At 37.6% G+C, this 19,940-nt stretch overlaps 3 protein-coding genes and 1 long non-coding RNA gene across 4 annotated transcripts; 3 read left to right on the forward strand and 1 right to left on the reverse strand.

The window, feature by feature from the left end:
* Nucleotides 1-1,529: 1,529 nt before the first annotated feature.
* Nucleotides 1,530-3,290, forward strand: LOC113730322 (josephin-like protein). Its single transcript, XM_027254952.2, has 2 exons — nucleotides 1,530-1,838; nucleotides 2,209-3,290. Exons 1-2 carry the CDS (start codon nucleotides 1,755-1,757, stop codon nucleotides 2,671-2,673), a joined length of 549 nt encoding a protein of 182 aa, XP_027110753.1. The 5' UTR covers nucleotides 1,530-1,754; the 3' UTR covers nucleotides 2,674-3,290.
* Nucleotides 2,958-6,155, forward strand: LOC140012531 (josephin-like protein). Its single transcript, XM_072060670.1, has 3 exons — nucleotides 2,958-3,096; nucleotides 3,694-3,769; nucleotides 5,430-6,155. The coding sequence occupies exons 1-3, from the start codon at nucleotides 3,041-3,043 to the stop codon at nucleotides 5,799-5,801; spliced, it is 504 nt and encodes a 167-aa protein (XP_071916771.1). The 5' UTR covers nucleotides 2,958-3,040; the 3' UTR covers nucleotides 5,802-6,155.
* A 1,941-nt stretch (nucleotides 6,156-8,096) lies between these two features.
* Nucleotides 8,097-11,389, forward strand: LOC140012537 (uncharacterized). Its single transcript, XR_011819725.1, has 2 exons — nucleotides 8,097-8,370; nucleotides 9,740-11,389. It is a non-coding gene; the product is annotated as an uncharacterized lncRNA (long non-coding RNA).
* Nucleotides 11,225-17,033, reverse strand: LOC140004179 (sodium-dependent phosphate transport protein 1, chloroplastic-like). Its single transcript, XM_072060675.1, has 10 exons — nucleotides 16,366-17,033; nucleotides 15,529-15,636; nucleotides 15,168-15,323; nucleotides 14,723-14,938; nucleotides 14,373-14,582; nucleotides 13,584-13,721; nucleotides 13,149-13,250; nucleotides 12,726-12,791; nucleotides 12,233-12,317; nucleotides 11,225-11,765 (listed from the first exon to the last, which is right to left on the reverse strand). Exons 1-10 carry the CDS (start codon nucleotides 16,822-16,824, stop codon nucleotides 11,668-11,670), a joined length of 1,638 nt encoding a protein of 545 aa, XP_071916776.1. The 5' UTR covers nucleotides 16,825-17,033; the 3' UTR covers nucleotides 11,225-11,667.
* Between the last annotated feature and the right edge of the window lie 2,907 nt (nucleotides 17,034-19,940).

Genomic DNA, 19,940 nt, shown 5'->3' on the forward strand with positions numbered 1-19,940 from the left:
TTGCATTTTTATTGTATCTATATGAAATCGTTCCATAATCTCCTTTTTTTTTTTTTTTTGGGTATGGTAAAACAGAGCACACAAAGGGCACTAATGATGTTCTACCATACCATTATGTCGTAGAAGGTACTTTTGAGATTAACAATTACTATAATTTACTATAAATGGCTTAACAATGAACTTCTGATCTTTTGTTTTTTTTATATATATAGGAAGGTTTAAAAGTAATTTTGAAATTAGAAATAAGCAATTATACCAACAAAATATGTGATAATTAATCGCTGTGCTCTGTTAGAAATGAATTATGATAACAACGATCATGATGCAATGAAATTGTCAATCTACTTAATAATGCCTTATAAAATTTCTTTTATTTTTTTTCGTTTTAGTTGAATCATAAGAGTATTATGATAATAAGACTTCATAATGGTATTTGAGTGATTGTTTTTATTCAAATGAACGCGAAGGATATTGTTCGCATTTATTTTAGGGAAAATGATCGGTTTCATTATTCACATTTCACAAAAATATAATTTTCGTCCCTCACTTTTAAAATGAAATAATTTCGTCCTTGACATTTAAAAACTGAAATTATTACATCCCTGAACCTAAATTTCAATTTGAATCAAATCACCAATCAACCTGATTACAAATTTTGGGGGTGTAATTGGTAGATCATTTGGTTAACTCAACTTGATATTCATGTGAAATTTAATGAATCTAAAAAGAAAAAATAAAAAATTATAACATAAAAAAGAAAGGTTAATCTTTCATACATTATTATTGTATACACTGACGGTTTTATGTACCGCCATATCATTTTAATTTTAATTTAAACACCAAATTTTATATTTATGATACACATATAGATTCGCAAGCGGATATACTAACGGTGCATGAAAAGATTTACCAAAAAAAAAAAAACTCTACTATTCCAAGACAAATAATAGCCTTTTATTTTATAATTTTCTTTTTTTGATTTAATAAATGTCATGTGAATATGATGAAATTGACTGAATGATCTATCAATTCTATTTCCGAAATTTATTACTGGGTTATTGGATGGTTTGATTCAGATTGAAAATTAGGTTCAAATATGTAATAGCTTTAATTTTTAAATGTCAGGGACAAATTTGCTTCATTTTAAAAGTGAGGGACAAAAAGAATATTTTTACGAAATGTGAGGTATGAAATATGTCATTTTCCCTTTATTTTATTCTTTTTCTTTTTTTGAGTTGCAAAGTAATCAAATGCTTCTACGTGTTGAAAGGACAACATTTACTCCGTTGTAATATATATTAAATTTGAGGGAGCTGAGTGTAATTATTGTTGTAATACTCCGAAGCTAGAAGACTATTTCCCCCAAAAAAAAAACTACAAATACAGACAAGATACATATGGAGAAAATTGAAAAAGGCTCGACATCCTTAGATTGCCAAGAGATATTCTAATCAATTAAGTCAAAGCTATTATCCGAGATAGGTAAAGATTAAAAAGTAATAGTAATCTTTTTCTTTTCTTTTTTTTGGGGGGGGGGGGGGGGGGGGGGGAAGGATGAAGTACAGTAGTGAGTAGTCGATTTCTGTTTTTGCATCTGGCGAGGATTTGTGAACAGCAAAGGGTTCAGCTCCTCTTCTTAGTTTTTTCCGCTTTTTAAAAATAAATCGTAGCATTAACACATCGTTAGGTGTTGTCTGTTTTACACGAATTGTGGGTTTACTGTGGAAAATCTCCGCTTCAGAGGTTTGATAGTTATGGAGACAGGAAAGGCTGAGATTTACCACGAGAAGCAAAGATTGCAGTTCTGCCTTTTACACTCCCTCAATAATCTCTTCCAGGTACTCTCTTGCTTTTATGTCTCCATCCCCTTCCAATTCTGAAACCCCTCCTTTTCCGTATATTATACCTGATATTCGTGTCTCTGGTGTCTGAATTACCGTTTTCCTTTCTGGGATTTTTCCTTCAGTCATGAATCTATGCTTAGTATGCTAGGTTCTTATGAATAAGATTGAATTATGTACTTCTATCCATCCTGACAAACAAGAACCCAAAATGAAAATAGTTATTTCTAGAATGCTACGGTGCAGCCGTTTAAGTCAGGCTTGAATTTTTCTTGACCGTAGCAGGTGAATAGATAGAGCCATGTATACTGATTTTATAAGGTATTTGGCTAGTTGTGATTGAGTCGATCAAAATGTTTTTATTCAGGATAAAGATGCATTTACACGTGCGGATTTGAATGTTATTGCTGAAAGACTTCACATTGATGATCCCAACAAGGGAACATGGACTCCGTTGTCTGCAATTTTTAAGCCCCATCATAATCTGCTTACAGGAAACTTTGACATCAATGTTCTTATTGCTGCACTCGAAGAGAAAGGAAAAAGGGTTGTTTGGCATGATCGGCGAAACGGAGCTTCTACTATTGATCTTGAGGGCTCAGGAAACGAATTAATGGGTATTGTGCTTAATATTCCAGTGAAGAAGTATGTTGGGCTTTGGAGAAGTAGACACTGGGTTACCTTGCGAACGGTTGGAGGTGTTTGGTATAACTTAGATAGTGATTTTTCCACTCCTTATCAGTTTAAAGATACAGAAGAAGTGAGGAATTTCTTGGATTACATAATAGCTGCTGGTGCTGAAGTTTTGCTCGTCATGAATAATGAAAAATGAGCCTTTGGAATTTACGAAGAAAAACGGTTAACTGGTGTTTGTATTTACTTCTGCATATTTTTGCATACTAAAGAGACGTTTTTGGAATGTAAAAGATCAACAGACAGCAAAGTAACAATGCCAATTTTTTTCTGCCAACCCGTTGTAATATCTCTTAATGGACTCACCGTTTGTTTGACATCTGGTGCTGAAGTTGACAGGTCCAAATCAATCATATGCAGAATACTTGTTGAACACTTGTAGATAATAATACATTTGATCGTAAGGTCTGGATGTTGGCATGTGTTTAAAGACAGGATCCATGGATTCTCAAGTAGCCACTTGTCTCGAATAGTCTTCTGGGTTCATCTCCAATGTGAATGCAGTAATGAAGATACCATCTAGAGTTTCAATGTACAGTGACCTGATGTCTTCCTTTGAAAGGTGCACTTATAGATTTGCAAGATTTCTGTGAGTTGTTGTGACATTAGCTATGAACAATGATAGGAGATCTGTAAATGAACATTTTATCTGCTCGTGTCGTATGTATTTCTTTTTCTTAGACTTTTTACAGGTATTCTGTGATGGGCGGCATTGAAATATTGACAATAGGGACATGAAGTTTTGCTGTTTTTCCAGAGGCAGTTTAATAGCACCTTATGCTCTTTAATCTTTGTCGCATGATGGTTGCTCTTAGAGATTAGGTAGAAGATTTTGAGAAACACAACCAAGCCAACCAAAGAACTATTTGCTAATTTTATGAACCGCAATTTTCGTTAACACCACCAGAAAGCATTTGTACCATTAGAGTTGTAGTTGCTAAAGTTCTGGAGTAGCAACCCTGGTAAATTACTTGATTTTGAAAGTTTTTCTTTGCAAGTGTCATCTTTTTATGTTTAGAAGTGTGTAAGGATTATCCTCTGGCATTTGTTAAAAAAATTGACTGCAGTTGGAAGATCTATGTTGAATTATGCCGATTTAGTTGCCGCAATATCTGAGTTATCAGTGAGCTTACTTAAACACTATGTTAAACTTCTGCAGGTTGATTGGTTATTGCCAGGCAAAAAGAAGATATGGCAAAACTAGGAAAACTTGTCAGCTTTATTTTTCGACTGCTGTGGGTATTTCTTTTCTTTTCTTTTCTTTTCTTTTTTTTGTATCCAAAATTCAGAGGCTTCATGCAGGCTTTGATCCTTAAGACATCCTTGCTTAAAGATAAAATGCATGGCTTTGAGCTTTAGAATTCCTTCCAGTGAACTGTGGAAACGGATTACCGAAAGATTGATCAACTTGGCGTTGCCTTTTTCCTGAGAAAAGTGTTTGATTAACTGGAATCACCTTTTTTTGGTGGAAAAACTGGTGGGCTATGGAGAAAAATCCGCACGCAGGTGTGAATTATTTTCAGTTTTCAATTCCAACGCACTAAAATTTTCTTTCCCAGCTTGGAGATGCATTACCGAAAGGTGGATTGGTTGCAAATCTCATTTCTTTAACCCTTACAGTCACAGAAGATTATAAAAAGGTTATTGGCCTCACCTCCTCTGGTGGCATTCTGCTGAAGCCCCACGTTATTCTCTTTTCCATTAACCTTTATCAAATTTTAACCTTTCCTAAACGCCTTTCTATTTTTTGTGTGGCCCATTAGAACTATCAACTTTAATTCTCTCCTCAACTGATTCCAAGATTAGGTTTTTAGTAGTAAATGATTTTGTGACTATTCACAATAGGCCCTTGGCTAGAATTTGTCACATTTAAGGCGACCCAGCACTCCATGTTGCCCACCACCCCGTGTGGGCGACACAGATTTTGCTTCAAGATGGTATGGATGATTTTCTGTTGCTGCTCCAAGTCAGAAGAAAGGACTGAAACAAGAATCATTAAATTTTGCATCATCGGAAACAAATACGAATTGTCACGACTTCTTTCTGGGGTAAATCCAGAACAATATTATCTTTTTCCCCTTCCTTTGAGCCTCGAGTAACACTTTAAAACAAGAAGCAGGATAAACTCTCAAGTTAGTGCAAATCAGAGAGTACACCAGTGATGACTAATCATTAGGCTTTAAATAGATCGGTCATCTTCTTAATCAATGGAAAACACTTGTGCCTCATTAGTAACTGAAAATTAGTGGGATTGCTGGTCGGCTTTGAAGCTGGAGCTCAGATTTGCATTACAATCAATATCTATCCGTATTTGCCAATTTATAGGGGGAAATGAGGGACAGTAAGCCCCTGAAAATTGTCTCCTAGATTTACTTGGTGGATTGAACGTAAAGCATAGCATACCATGATTGGTAAGAGGGTCCTCCTGAGATTCCACAATAAATTGACAGGTCCTCCGCCGAGAACCTTTGAAAATTTTGGTTAGTAAATTTTAATTCGACAACTAATGCAGGCGCAATTTGGCTACATTCAGCAAATCTGGGGATGGTCTGAGCTTAGTTTATGCAATTAAAGCTTAAAGGTAAGAATTTAGGAGGAATAGCTAGAGAGATCATTCTTGAAACTTGTACTTTAGACAGGTGCTATCACTTTTTCTTGACTGCACTGTCTTGACAGTCTGGGAATGCAGTAACCTTTTTTGTCTTTGCGTTCTCACCTTTATTTTCAAGAAACATAAAAAGAAAAGAAAAGTTTATTCTGAACTTCTATAAAAGCACATAACTGCACACTTCACTCCTACATATTCTTGGGCTTGCTCCCTTCTTTCTCTCCGCCTCTCTAGCTCAAACTTCTAGTACTTTTAAAGCTATTGATTCTTTTGAGATGTCCGCTCAGAAAGGCAATGGACGAGCCAACAATGTTGGATCGCATGCTACTGTTCATCAGAAGCCCGCGGCAGAGCTTCAGAAACAGAAGTCTTGCAAGAAAGAAGACAATACCCCGAGGTGTACAAGAAGTTGCAAATTCAGGTTGCCGAGAAAGAAAGAATTATCTCCACTCAAGTATCTTAAACATATTGGTGGTAAGATGTTCGCAGTGCTGCAAATGATGTCTCCTAGAAGATGTTCTCCTAAAGTTACTTCCTCGGAAAGGGCAAAGCCCTCTGTTGCTCCAGTTGATTCTCATCGCGCTGAAGCTATAGATGATTGCATCGAGTTTATTAACTCTTCTTCTTCATTGCCAAGATCAAATTCCACTCTGCAGTAGATGCTCAACGTTTCTCATGAAGACCTTGGGCTATAATTTAGATCCTAGAAAGTTGTGGCTTTATCAAACATATTTGTTCCTCCTGTAATTGCTATTTGCTGATGGCTTTCTTGATGACTTTTTGTAATTGAAACCAGGAGAACCTAAGATTTTTTTTTTTTTAACATTTCTAGGTAAATTAGTAGACTGTAGATTTGAATGCTGCAATAATCATTTGCTTAGTAAGCTGTCTTGCTATGGGTACCTATTTTGAGGCCATGGCCTAATATAAACCATGGTCCGCAGAGTGGTGGTTGAATATTATTGTACAACGGTCAAAGATAAAGTTCACATATAAACGCTACTATTATGCTATTCTGTTGCTTTTGATTTCTTTCTCTACTCTTTTATTTAGTAGTACTCAAAGAAAATGAATAGGCATGCTTGGTGGTGTGGTTTTCAAGTTTTCAACCAAAGATTCATCAACAAGTGATCCCTTCTTGTCGAAATGCATGAGCGGTATGTCAGTGATCGTTATCACACATTGCTTACTCTATGCAAACAAATGATTACTCAGCTAGTCGTTAAATGTCAGTGATCTCTTTTCGGTGAATTCTCCAAGTGTAACTACTACTACTATGACCTTTTTAGAGTTACTAAAAACTGTGGTAGTCCTTGGCACGACGACTAAGAACTGTGGTAGAATCAATCAGGATTGATTATACTTCCGGCCAACAAAGGGCTTAGCAATAGTGGCAGCAGTGTTGGAGGCAAGAATGGAGAATTTGGGGGGGGCAGCCACGCGACTGGTCCATTGTACCATTGAGTCATTGACCAAGCCACATGTCACTGTTTCCAGAATTGAAGAAGCCCCATAACATATGTTTTTAAATCAGAGGATTTTGTGTGGCTGGCTGTCTTCTTTTAAGGCTCTTCTGGCTGTCTTCTTGAGGTCATAGTAGGATGGTAGGCTAAGAATACCTGTCTCGTAATGAATGAATGTTGAAGGCGTCGGTGAAGGGTCCATGTCAGTCGCACATTCAGATGATGAAGACTCGTGCCTGTCCATTTTGTTTGTCCATAGTTAAAGTGGTCACCCACCTAATTAACACCCTTTTTAACATTTGCAGTTGTTGCTGTTGCAGTTCCTATGCATGGGTCAGCGCTAAAAAAATAATCGGCTCTGGAAGTATGCAGAACAGATGTGGCAACAGTATTATTAGGTTGTCTTTTGTTCGCATGTCTATTATTGTTGTTTCTGCCAGCCGAATCTTCATCTCTGATGGGCGCTTTCTTCTTTCTACTGGTGAAGCATGGACTAAGAATAGGAATAGTTGATCAGACAAATATTATACACCAATCTGTTCATGAGGTCTTCTGTTTTTGAGTCTTACTATTATTATTTGTTGTCCCTCCCATCACTAGTTCAGAAGTTCTTGCCCATTTACGGTTTAAAATTGTTAATCAGGGAAAGTGGGGGTTCTACACTTCTGTTCAAGTTTCAATCTAGGAGGTCGGGTTCTGCTATAGCTTAAGAAATATTCCCTCCGTCCCACTTTGATAGTGTACCAAATTAATCCGTAGTATTTTTATGTACTTAGTCTAGTGAAAAGGAGGTATTTGTAGTCTTTTTGTTCCACATCGCAGCTTGCCCATGATGTTGTTAAACTTGGCTGGTCACATAAATTAATTTGTTAATTTAGATTTCAGCAAATTATGCTCTTCTTGAAATTGTAATTAGTCCTTGTACCTTAACAAACTCGGGATTTGACGGCAATTTTAAAGAAATTTGGCATCGATCTTCAGAAATAACTTTGAAAACATTTATTAGCAATTCAATCCAAAATTACATCCCAAGTACAATAGTGGGGGGGGGGGGGGGGGGGGAAGACTCTTAAAACCTTTCTTACGAGTTTGAATCCTAACAGTTGGAGGTGAAAAGAAAACTAACTAATAATGAAATGTCTCGCATCGAGGAGACGGAGGGAGAAGAAGGAATAAAATATAATTTTGGACCTTTGAATTACTGAATAACTTGGATTGATTATTTTGAATTTGTGAGATTTGGCCATATTACCACTTCATTAGAGAATATTTTACAAGTCTAGGTCACTGAAAATTTATCTAACTGTTGAATAGACTATAACACACTATAACATAAGTGGAGTCATAAATCAAGTGTATCGAAACAGCTGCTCATGATTAATTTGAATAATGCAGTTGTATTAAAATGGCCATTCAATTAGTAAGGACAAATTATTTTTTATGAAAAAGATATTATTGTGTTAGAATTCCAAAGTTTGAAATCACCTAAACTTCATTTTTTTTCCCAAAAAATTAAAAATAACAATTTTTGAATCGCATGGTCTGCCAAAATCTTGTAAACCGGGTATACGCACGTAGCTAAAAGTAATACCGTTCCATTCCGATTGCTCCCAGTCCCATGTCAGCCCCATCCTTGTCCGTTTGTAAGATTAGTAAACAGCAACTCCGTTTTACTTTCCCAATTCATTCCCCCGACTAGGGTTTAGAAATTCTACCAATTAATCTTCTCAGATAATCATGCTAATTGTACACCGTGCCTACCAAGGTATAGTTTCGTTAACTTTTTCCACTTTCGATTATCTGGATCAATTAGCTAGCAGTATTCTTCATATCAAGTTTCTCTGCAATTTAGAACCCTCATTTTTGTTGGCAATTTAATTGGTATAAAGTCCTTTCATTTTTTTTTTCAAAAGACGTAGTCCCCATTTTGTTTTTGGGTAGTATTGTTATTTAGATAGGAGCGATGGACAGTAAGTTTGGGTTTACTGGCAACGATGATGAGAGTCTATTTGGTGGGTTTTCTTTCAGCAATATGGTTGTTGATGAGCTGAAAAAGTTTGTGAAAATTGACAATAATAATAATGATATCAAGAAAAAGGGTACATGGGAGATTTACTATGAAGAGGAAGAAGAAGGTGATGAAGATTTAACAGAAGCTTTATTGATTCAGATGGGCTACGGCAAAACTGGACCGCATAAGCATGAGCCGCCACTACACCTGTTCCCTCGGATCATGCCATGAAAGGTAGTGCAAAGAAAGAGGGAGTTGAAGATAAGGAGCTGAAGGTTTCATGGGCAGAAGATGTCTATGATCCAACTCCTCCATCTGACTGGCATTTCGCGTCCAATAGGACAGAGAGGCATAAGAATGTGGGTAAGAAGAGCGGAAAGAACAGGCAGAAGGGGGGTGCTAAGGGTCTTGGAGGTGGAGAACTGGGAGGATTGAAGGGTGGCAAAGACGAAGACAAGAAGGATAAGAAGCGGGGTGGTGGCAGCGGAGATGGAGGGGGGGGGGGGGAGGAGCTAAAAGTAGCAAAGATAAGAAGCAAATAAAGAAAGTATGAGGGGAAGTGTTGGCAGGACTTATGATACACTGAATGGTTAGGAGGGAGGACATTTGGATTCAAGGTGGTGCCGTGGTGGCAGTACAGATGCTGAACCTGATGATGCCTTTTACTGACATTTTATGTCAAGCAGTAGAACTTAACTCAGAACATTGAACTTAATTAGAAGGATTGAAATTTTTCAAAATTTAGACCAGATCTTTTATTAACTGCTGGTTAATGTTATACTTAGAATATAATTTTTAGTAGTCTAAACATGATTCTTAGCTCTCTTTATGATGTTCATTGTGCTGTTGCCGGTGTATCTTATTCAAGTCATCACTCATGAAAGATCATACACCCACTGCATTAGTTTATTAGTGTGAATTCGTGCAATGATTTGTTACGAGATTGTCAAGAGCTTACACTATATAAAAGAGAATGTTCCAGATGTGCCTTTTATCTTAAAGGTTCAGTGCGTGAAAACCTTTTGGCGGCGCTCATGGACGTAATTATGCCCTGTAATGATTGTTAATCTATAAGAATGATTGAGATTCTGAATTGCTCCTGTCCTTCATGTCATAAAACTAGATTCTCAACTATGATAAGTAGCAGATGCAGCAAAGCAGAGAGCACCAATGACAATCATCTCACGTATCTGAGATGTCCATCCGTTCCTGAGCTTAAGGTTTCTCATCCTGATCATTTGTAGCTGAATCTAGTCTAGCAGGAGCCTCAGCCAGTTTACGAAGAGAGAAAATTACAGTGTGTATGAACGAAAGGCTAGTGGTTGGTAGAAAGACATAATTTGTAACTGAATTTTAATTTAGCAGGAGCATTAGCCAGTAGTTTAGATTTAGCACTATAAAAACTACAATTGTGTAACCAAGAAATTACATCATCCAGCAGCCATGAAGCATTAGGCAGTTTAGCACGATTAGAACTAAGATTGCGAACTGTGTTTGGATTGCATTTTCCGTCATTTTTCATGGAAAAATTACTGTAGCGATTTGATATATGTGAGGAAAAAAGGTGATAGAAAAACGACAATATTTTTCGACGGAAACAAGTAATCCAAACAAGGCCAAGTTTTTGACATATTAAAATTGCTTCTCTTGGCATGCTTAATGCAAACAAAACTCAAAGCTGACATTCTACAAAAACAATGAAGTTTGGCGGCGGTTCAGATACCAGAACTACAGTTAGGGGCCAATGGGGTGAACCAGGTCATCCTTCCCAGATTAAATTTTGAAATCAAATTATGAAGAATTACACAACATATAAATTTGATACAATAAAATGGGATCTTAGCGTTTTTTGCAGATGTGAAAATAAAATGTAAAAAGTGGCTAACGGAAGCGGTCAGTTTTCATTCTTGGAAAATAATCCCCCAAATCCAAAGCCGCCGTCTTTCTTCTTCGGAGGTGGCACGGCTACGGGATTCTTGCGCCCACCATCCTTTTCCTCCACCTTCTTCAAGATTGGGTCAATTTCCAAAAGCTGATCTTCTTTCTGTAGGCCCCCAAGAATAAAATCCAGCAGCCCCTTCTCCTCGCTACTTCCACCAGAGCTCTTTGCAGCTGTGGCTGCTGTGCACACTCTTCTTCGTGGGACAGTATTAATTGGAGTGAAAAACAAGTTCAAGGACGCCATTTCAATTGGCTCTACCGCTTTTGCGTACTTTGATGATTGAAGTGGAGGAGCACAGGAGGGAGACGAAAGAAGCAACGGTTGTGAGATAATATATTCAATTGGCTGCTATTTGATGGGATTTAGATTGTGAAGAGAACTACAGGTACGTGTTTATGACACGAGTTCTCCACAAGTGGCTTATCCTCATTTGATCGTTTCCTTTTTTACTTAGCCCTTCATTTGTTTATTGATGGGGAGGAAAAATAGAGACAGGCGAGAGCTCATCTTTTGCAGCTATGGCTAAAGACTTGACACGTCGCAGCCCAATATGATGTGGTTGCCGCATGTTCCTCAAGCACAAGTAATTCGACTTTGGATGCAATGAACTCAAAAGAGCAGCAAGTCATCGGGTTCAAATGTCTGAAAGTAAAGCTCAAACACGGATTCTGTAATGTATTTGTACATTTTGAGCGTAAATCAAATAGAACTTCAAAGGGTCCTACAGCAGTGAGTATGTAACTAAAGAGTCATAAGAGTGGCTCTTGTTTTGTACAGAATAAATGCTTTCTTCTTATGGAATAAAATGTTTTCCAATTTTGAGTTACAAAATTGATTTGTTCCTGCCGTACATTCACGTATACAAGCTTTGTGCTTTTCTTTTGGGTTTTTGAGAAAGGCTACAACTATGTCACTTGATAGTCAAGCTTCCTTTGGGCTCAGGCTGGCACAACACTGGATTCCCAGAATTTACAGACAAATAATTCTTCCTGTGCGCCACTTGGACGCGAAATTCCAGCGATCATAGGTTTCTCTCGAGCACCTGTATGGTCTAGCTGAGGTGTTTGACGCTTGAGTCTCATATCCTCCCACTTGTTTTGAATTGTCTCTTAATCCAAAATTTTCTCACCAGTTGAGAAGAGGTTCCACACCACGGTTCCAGCCAAATAAAGGCCAACTGAGACCTTGAAGACATCATCCCATGAACCTAAACATGCGGTTAAATAGCCTGAGTCACTTCATAGCGCCCTTAGCTCAGAAAGGAGGCAAAGTAAAACCATCAAGCACTAAAAATGTGGTTTCTAATGAATACTTTATTGTCTTAGCCGGATTCATCATCGTTACTCCACATGAAGGAGTTCGCAAACTAAGAGAAAAATCAATGAGGACATCAACCCGGCTGCCAGAGTTATGTGCATGGTCTAGGTGCTCTAGGATACAGCAATCAGTGAATAGAGTCTGTGTAATCTGGTTTAAGTGATCTACCGTTTATAAGACCTTTCCTCTCGCTTTTAAGGACCACAAGCAAAAGGATAATAGAATAACAGTTATGGGTTTCTTGCTTCATGGAGTGATCTAAGAATCAGTTCTAACTACCTAAACTCTTTGAAAACACTATGTACCTACGAGTCCAAGAGATTCAAAGTTTTACAATGTAAAAGGTTGAAATAATACCGTGTTGCAAAATGTAACCAGTTGCTGCTGTTCCAAAAACACCAGCCAGCACTCCCGCAGTATTTGATAGACCGAGCAACACCCCCTACAAGGTTAACATATAAAGTAGAAAAAATGGAAACATTAAGCCGACTGCAAGAAGGGCAACCTTTTTTTTTTAAGAGGGGGGAAAGGAAGCTATTGGAACCAAGCAAGTAGCTGTTGATAATGCTACCAAAAAACTCATGCTAAGATAATGAGAGAAACTTTTCAACTGCCATGTAATCTATCTTGTCAACATACTATCATTAGGCAAATAGCATAAAATTCAAACCCTGATTTGTAGTTCAAGTGCCTTTAGTTTGATGCATCCCTGAAGTAAAAACTAGGATAGCTGGGAGCAATATGTTGGTGGTAGGGCCATATTATTTCTGTATTGCATGTACTTGCATCAAGCTTTTAGTTGAGTTGCCTTTAACTTGATGAAGTTTGATTGAACTAAAATAATACTTACAGAATAGCGAGGGGCAATATCTTGATGATTGGAATATAAACCAGATTGTGAAAAAGCATCTGTACCCTGTTTAAGAAATGAAATGGAAACAGAAAAACAAAACACGGTAATGAATATTGCAAGATGGCAAAAAAGATAACAAGCACACAAAAGGTGAAAAAAAAACGCACATATGCTTAATCTGTGTGTGTGTGTGTGTGTGGGTGTGTGTCAGAGCGAGAGAGAGAGGAGAGAAGAAGTTATAATCATCAACTTCAGATACTATAAATTCCACAATGATTATTTGGACAATTAGCTTAAGGACTGAAATCCACAAATTCTTCAAACCGAACTTGGTTTCGGAAGAAGGATTGAATCCCAAGTCCTCCTATGCAAAAAGATAGATATAATTAATGTTTGATTCATTGTATGGTATTCACAGACCTGACTGCAGGCCATACACAAAACTGCCATTGCAGGAGAATCAACATGGTTTAACTGAGTCAGGAAAAACGCAGGGCCAAGAAATCCAATCGTCTGCATTATCTGCACGAAGATCTCAAAACATTAAATTAGTTCAGCCACTGAACTGACAACTAAAAGAGACTAATCTAGCAGCACTCAAGTGCAAATGCCACAGTAAGGCCAAAGCAACTTTGAAAAAGATTGGACCTATCATAACCAGCCTCAGTGGATGTAGCTAAAATAAGTGGTCCAGCATGTACATATCTTCACAATTTAGACTTTGCACACTATATGATTGTGTTGACAATTTACAATTCGTCATCACCAGCACAAAGTATGCCAAAACCAAAGTAATAAATCATAATGAGTTAACCATAAACATTAGTCAGTTCAACTACATGCATAATACTTCACCTTTCTAACAACGGTGACAGATACACCTTTGCTCACCAAAGAATCAGCAATCCACCCACCAAGATTTGCCGAGAAGGCCATGGTGAGCCAAGGCAAGACTGAAAACATTCCAGATTCAGTAAGATTAAACTTCAACACCTGTAACAGAATTAAGAAAACAAGAGCATTGCCAGTCAGTACGATCATATGGTTTATTAAGCTGTTATTAACATGAAAATTGGTGAGTATCATGATCTTCATTATCTAGAAGAGAATTCTAGACTTTCTGTGAGTAGTGATATGAAATCCAAAATTATTTCAAGAAAAAAATGACAAAAGAAACTGATACTAGCAGCATCATTTCCAAGTGACGTGTGAAGATATCATAATACTTTAACATGTAGGCTATGCATATTTTCATGGTTCAACAAATAGTACAAACAAGGAGTATGAAAATAATTAAACAAAAAAAAGAAGAAGAAGAATTGAATGTACAAGGTAAAGAAAGTGCAAAGGAACCAATGGTTGAAGGTAGAGCTGCATTAACTTTGACTAACTTCAGGATTTAACAAGCAAATCGTCAAGAAAGCAGAGCTGCAAATTTACCATCCTTTCAACTTACCATCCTTTCAACTTTTCCTGTTTAGAGAAAATGTCATACTATACTAACCATTGAAAGCTTAAGCACAAATCTAGAGGTCAGGTGAGAAAATCAAACTCGTAGAGAACTATAGCATGGTAAACTTAGAAGGAAGTCCTTAAAGCCCTAGAAGCTATAGTTGAGGAGGTAACAAATGAATGTGGCTGCACCTGGTGATAATATGTAGGCATCCACGTTAGAAGAATAAATGTTCCCCAATTGTGACAGAAGTGAGAAACTATAAGGGCCCACACAGGAGATTTTGACAAAATTAATCTCCAAGGTATAGATTTAACAGGCTCCTTGCATACGCTATTGCTGAGAATCAGCTTCTTTTCATCAAGCCGCAACTCAGGATCCTCAAGAGGCGTACTGTGTGCCTATATCAAGAAACACAATTAGTGGAGTCCAAGAGAACTACGAGAAATAATACTAGTTTTTCAGAAGAAGGCATCCATTATAACACGCTTGAGAAGCACCAACGATAACAAAAAGTTCAACTTTAGATCTCAAAAGTTACCTTATTTAGCCACACTGCAAACCAAACTGTGCCAAGAGAACCAAATGAATAAAATACAGATGGCCAACCAAACTTATGTATTAATATTGGTGAAAAGGCCAGGCCAGTTACAGATCCAAGATACATTCCACTATACACTAGAGCCAATGATCTACTTCTCTCTGCTACTGGAACCCACCTTGACAGAAGATTATTCATAGCTGGCATGGCAACACCCTGCAAAAGAAGCCCCAAAAAAGTTACATTCAGAATTCAATTAGCCATTTTGAAACAAATAGAACATCCCAAAATAACACAATAAGACGTGTTAAAGATATCATCACTTGGTCCTTGCAGAGATACAGATAAATCAGGTTTTCAAGTACATCCTTGCGGACTTTGTTTCACACTCTGAAAATACAAATAAACTTTCAATAGGAGCAAGAATCTGTAATGAAGGACAGACCTCACCAATCCCCATGATGGCACGAGTTACAAGTAAAAAAGGCAACCCAAGCCTTGCTGCAATTGGTGTTACAGTGGTGGCAATGGACCACCAGACCACGCCAAATCCCAAGACAAACTTCCCACCTACAGTGTCAGCCCACATACCTCCTGCAACCTGAGGTGAGGATTTAAAGTTGCAATGAATGATATGGTGGAACAACCTACTTATATCTAGAGTATATAAGACAACTAAAACTATGAGTACCTAGTATGTAATAGACAAGATTGCCTTATCTGCTTTCAATATGATTAAAAACAATTAATGCTTCAGATGACTAGCTTTTAAAGTATGGGATATCTAAGAGAATTCTTTTGGTTACCTGAGTGAGAAGATATCCCCAGAAAAATGAAGATTGTATTAAACCCACTGTTGATGGACTCCAGTTGAATTCCGAGGCCATCGGAAGTATAGCAATACTCATATTTACCTGTAAAAGAGAATCTGCTTAAAGTTCCCAACTGGAAATTTCAACTTCATTAACTCAATATACATTCATTCTTTCCTTTTCTCAATGCAGGAGAAAACCCTTTGGCTTCTACATGGCAAACATCGCAATATTCGATTGGGGAAAACACGTGTATGCTATACTCAAGAACTTTTTAGAATCTTTTTCCAAGAAAGGCCACAAAGCCTTGAGGCCAATTCGAATGTGTGCACACCAACTTATTTTCTATTTGCCTTCTCATATTCTTGGAATGTAGTCCAACTTAAACATCAGGTTCAAGATCCCCTAGCTTTTGAAGAAGATAGTCCTCTTGATAGCATGCAGGTGAACTAGAAACAAGTTAATACAGGGTACTTACTCAAGAATGAAATACTACCACGCATGAAAACAAAAAACAGAGTGATCCTCAAGAGAGTCTCATGAAAATAGAAAGTCACAAATGGATTGTGTTACTAATCAGCAAACACAGACTCGGCAGGTACCATATTTACACTCAATGCATTCTCCTTTGCTTGTTTTCCCATCTTTTCCAATTACCAATAATCGGAAACCAAGTGCCCAGTTGTTAACAGATAGCACACAGACAGGCAGACAGCAATTAACATATGCATAAGTATAATACGTTCAACAACATACAAATTCACAAACAAAAGTTCTATATCAAAAAAATTTTTAAAGGTAAAGGACATGGTTGTCCTTGTAGAAGCTTACTCTATCCATATTGCAAAGCAGAAAAGCCGAGAAACAGAGAAGCACGATCACCCAACGCTTTGGGAACTGCTCCCACCATCGAATTTCAGCAATGTCGACAATCTGTCCATCAACAGCGTCGCCATTCTTCAGTGCGGCGTCGTTGAAAGCATCCTGAAACTTTAACGACTCTCGTTCGGAGTCCGCAACATCGTACGGCTTCGATTTCACGTCCGTCCACACCCTCCAGCTACTCTTTCTCCTTACTACTACGCCATTACTGCTACTTCTACTTGAACCTGAACAAACATGCACAGAAGAACTGGCACGGTTCAAAGGGTATATCGGTAACTGCAACTTGAAACAGGCATCGAAGCGAAAACTGGAGCTCCAAATTCGTCTTTGAAGTTGAATTTCGGGTGAATTATGGTGGCTAGGTGGAGAGTAAAAGGAAATGACAGAAGCTCCTCCCGCCGTCATAGCGATGGAGCTTCTATGGAATTTGTTCAGGGACTCCTCCTCAGCTGTATAAGTTTCTGTGCGTGTTTTACAGGGTGATTTTTTTGTGTTGGGGGCTGGAGCCTCGAGGGGAGGAGGATCGAGATCTTTTTGAAAAAAAAAAATTTTTGTTTGTTTCGAAGAAGATTATTGGCGGAAGGAAATGTGGACGGGGAAGGCAGGCAGGAAGAACGGGAAAGGCACAAAAGCCGGGAATTTATGGGCACTGCTCATGATTGGACACGTGTCACAGATAATGTAGATTCGGATAAAGAAATTTCTCCCGGACGTTGGCCTTTTTAATTAAACGACGTCGCTAGCACTATTTCTTCTAAGAGGAGTTTCTAGCCCAAAGGCCCCAAACCGAACCACCATTATAAGTTATTGGGCTTCTCTTCAAATTGCAACGTCAACAACCAATTAACAAAAATAATAATAAAAAAAAGCTGTTGGGCTTTTCTCCTGATTTCAACCCTGAAGAACCAGCCAATTTCCAATTCTATTATGACAAACCCAGTGAGATATTTAAGCCCATATGTTAACCACCCAAAGTTACTTTTGTTCATGTTATCGCCATAAAAAAAAAATTTTTTTTTTGGGTGAAGCTTATCGCCATATTATTATGTGGGTAATGGATTGATGCAATTCATCCGTGTCAAATTATAGAGCTTTTGTAGGACACAGAAGCAAAAATTGTTGTTATAAAACGAGTTCCTAGAGGTGCCAATATATAAGGTGGCACATGAATTAGTTTTTAATACTAAAACTGATACCTTATGGAATTCCTATGAAATTCCCCACCCAGCTAAGCTAAGCAATTCATGTTGATTAGACTCACAACTTTATTCAGCAGCTTTGTTATATATATAAAAAAAAAAAAATAAAAAATTGGTTAGTAGAGATATTGATCAGATAACTATGATGTCCCTGATTTGATTCACAAGCTCTCTCTATTGTGTGTCATGAACTATCATTAATGTTGACTCCTAAATTTGCTAAACTTGGATATGGCACTTGTACTTATTGTTCTTTAGCTGCTAAAGCTAAAGTCTATTAGGAGCTATCAAAAAATTTTCTCTTTGGTCCCCATGTGTTTGATTTTATAATCTTCTATTGAATTGTTGAAGTATCAAGGAGATCAAGCTGGACTGTTGAACTAGGATTTATGTTAATCTCACAATAGCTTGAGATCTGTTGAGCTCGACTCATAGATTTCGCTACCCACCCTTGACATCCTATAATATATAACACTTCAACATTTTGTAATTGACTAATAATTATATCCTATCAAATAAATAGGGAAATGTTAATCGCATTCTATTTTTTGTTAATCATATTTTCACTATTATTCTTATCATATGATTTTCATGTATTAAATTGAAACACGAAGTTTAATGAGGAAAAAATCAGGGAAATTATCCCATTTGGATTGCTATTATCAAAAATTTTTATAGAAAAATATACTGTAGCGATTTGATGTACGCGAGATAAAAAGGTAATCATAAAATGTGTTCACAAATAACGTAAAAATTTTTTGAAGAAAAATGTTTTATTGGTTTAGTTATGTTATAACTAGCTAAGATGACCTGTGCCTAGCCCTCCAGGGCTTGGTCTGGTGGTTGAGGTTGCTGAAGATGGAGTCTTAGATCCCTGATTCGAACCTTGCTGTCCACAAGTTGTGGAAGGTGGGGAATAACCTGCGGGGTCCATTCTCTGCGGGACATCAAAAAAAAAAAAAAGACCTGTGCTTTGCACAATCAAAAGTTTCTTAAAAGTAAAATACTACATGATAATCTAAGAAATCTTTTTTTAATATATACACACGCGCACACACAGAAGCAGCTGCTGGCGTTTCTCAACTTGCATGCCTGGACACATACCCTCAAAGATCGTAATTAGATCTTTTCCAGTAAAAGGGCTGAAATCAAGGGGAAGCATATGTTTGTGAACTTTTACCGAGGAAGAGATAAAGCTGTAAAAGTGCTTACGAATATATATATATATATATACAAAGGTTCCAAAAGGACCATGACTGCAAAACGCCAATGCTATAAGCCAAAACATTCCATTAAATTCATGTCCATGCCTCATATCTGTCACTGTGTCGTACAAATCTGACCACAATGCTACAAATTTAAGCAATTAGCCGACACTTCCATCACTGTTTTCACCCTGTGGCCCGTGCACAGTGGAGGATTCTTAACAATTACAACCACTACTGCCAGTATCTTCTTAATTAAATTGAGCCAAGCCAAATCCTCAGAGGAAATACAGTTTGCTTTAGACAAATACAATAAGAAAACTAGCCTTGCAAAGAGCCAAGAAACTTGTGGCTCACTCATCAGACATCTTTATTCTTCCTTGGCTTTCAGAAAATTCTGAGATACCCTTTATTTCCAGGGGTCATGTCCAGTTTGCCAATATCAAGAAACAGAAGACAACAAGAAATATAGTCTCATAACCACACTTGATAGTTGATACACTGCTGTTTAATTGCCATACTTAATGCCTTAAACAGCACTGGTTCACTGCCTACTTTCTTCACCCTCAGTCTGCAGCAGCAGCATCCTCCTCCCTCCTCATTTACCCAACAGGACAACAAGATCAGCTGTCCAGCCGATGCAGTTTTGTAGGGACCATAGATCAGAGTCAAGACATCCGTGGATTTTTGTTTAGCTTGATGTATTACGTGGGTCTGACCATTATGTTTAGGGGGATCCATTCAGGTATGGTCCACCCGGCCGGTTATGATCTTTGGTCATTATCACCGCAAAACTAGATAAAGCCACGACCAATTTGATAATGTCTAATATGTGGGGAAATTAATGTTGTTATCCACTACGAATATGACCTTTGGGGAACCAGAACATGGTTCTTTGATCATGACTTGCTAGCTTGTTCTCACCCAAGTATATTTTTTTCTACAATTATTTGCTAAATTTATGTACTTGCAGTACTGAATATGATAAGTGTGCAACTTCTATCTCTTGTCAACCAGCGGCTTGCTGTTTCCTGCGTCTTTCTCTTTTTGTGAAATGAATGGAGATTCGAATTCATATGGAAATGGAATGATTAATATGATATTTCTCTGGTAAGAG

The sequence above is a fragment of the Coffea arabica genome, chromosome 1e (genome assembly GCF_036785885.1).
Source record: "Coffea arabica cultivar ET-39 chromosome 1e, Coffea Arabica ET-39 HiFi, whole genome shotgun sequence".
NCBI lineage: Eukaryota > Viridiplantae > Streptophyta > Magnoliopsida > Gentianales > Rubiaceae > Coffea > Coffea arabica.

Coding starts and splice junctions, on each gene's coding strand:
- LOC140004179 (XM_072060675.1), bottom strand. CDS start 16,824: ATGACGGCGGGAGGAGCTTCTGTCATTTCCTTTTACTCTCCACCTAGC. Junction 14,939..15,167: donor CCATCATGGGGATTGGTGAG/GTCTGTCCTTCA, acceptor CTTCTTTTGCAG/GGTGTTGCCATGCCAGCTAT. Junction 12,318..12,725: donor ATATTGCCCCTCGCTATTCT/GTAAGTATTATT, acceptor TTAACCTTGTAG/GGGGTGTTGCTCGGTCTATC.
- LOC113730322 (XM_027254952.2), top strand. CDS start 1,755: ATGGAGACAGGAAAGGCTGAGATTTACCACGAGAAGCAAAGATTGCAG. Junction 1,839..2,208: donor CCCTCAATAATCTCTTCCAG/GTACTCTCTTGC, acceptor GTTTTTATTCAG/GATAAAGATGCATTTACACG.
- LOC140012531 (XM_072060670.1), top strand. CDS start 3,041: ATGAAGATACCATCTAGAGTTTCAATGTACAGTGACCTGATGTCTTCC. Junction 3,097..3,693: donor CTGATGTCTTCCTTTGAAAG/GTGCACTTATAG, acceptor AAACTTCTGCAG/GTTGATTGGTTATTGCCAGG. Junction 3,770..5,429: donor AGCTTTATTTTTCGACTGCT/GTGGGTATTTCT, acceptor ATGTCCGCTCAG/AAAGGCAATGGACGAGCCAA.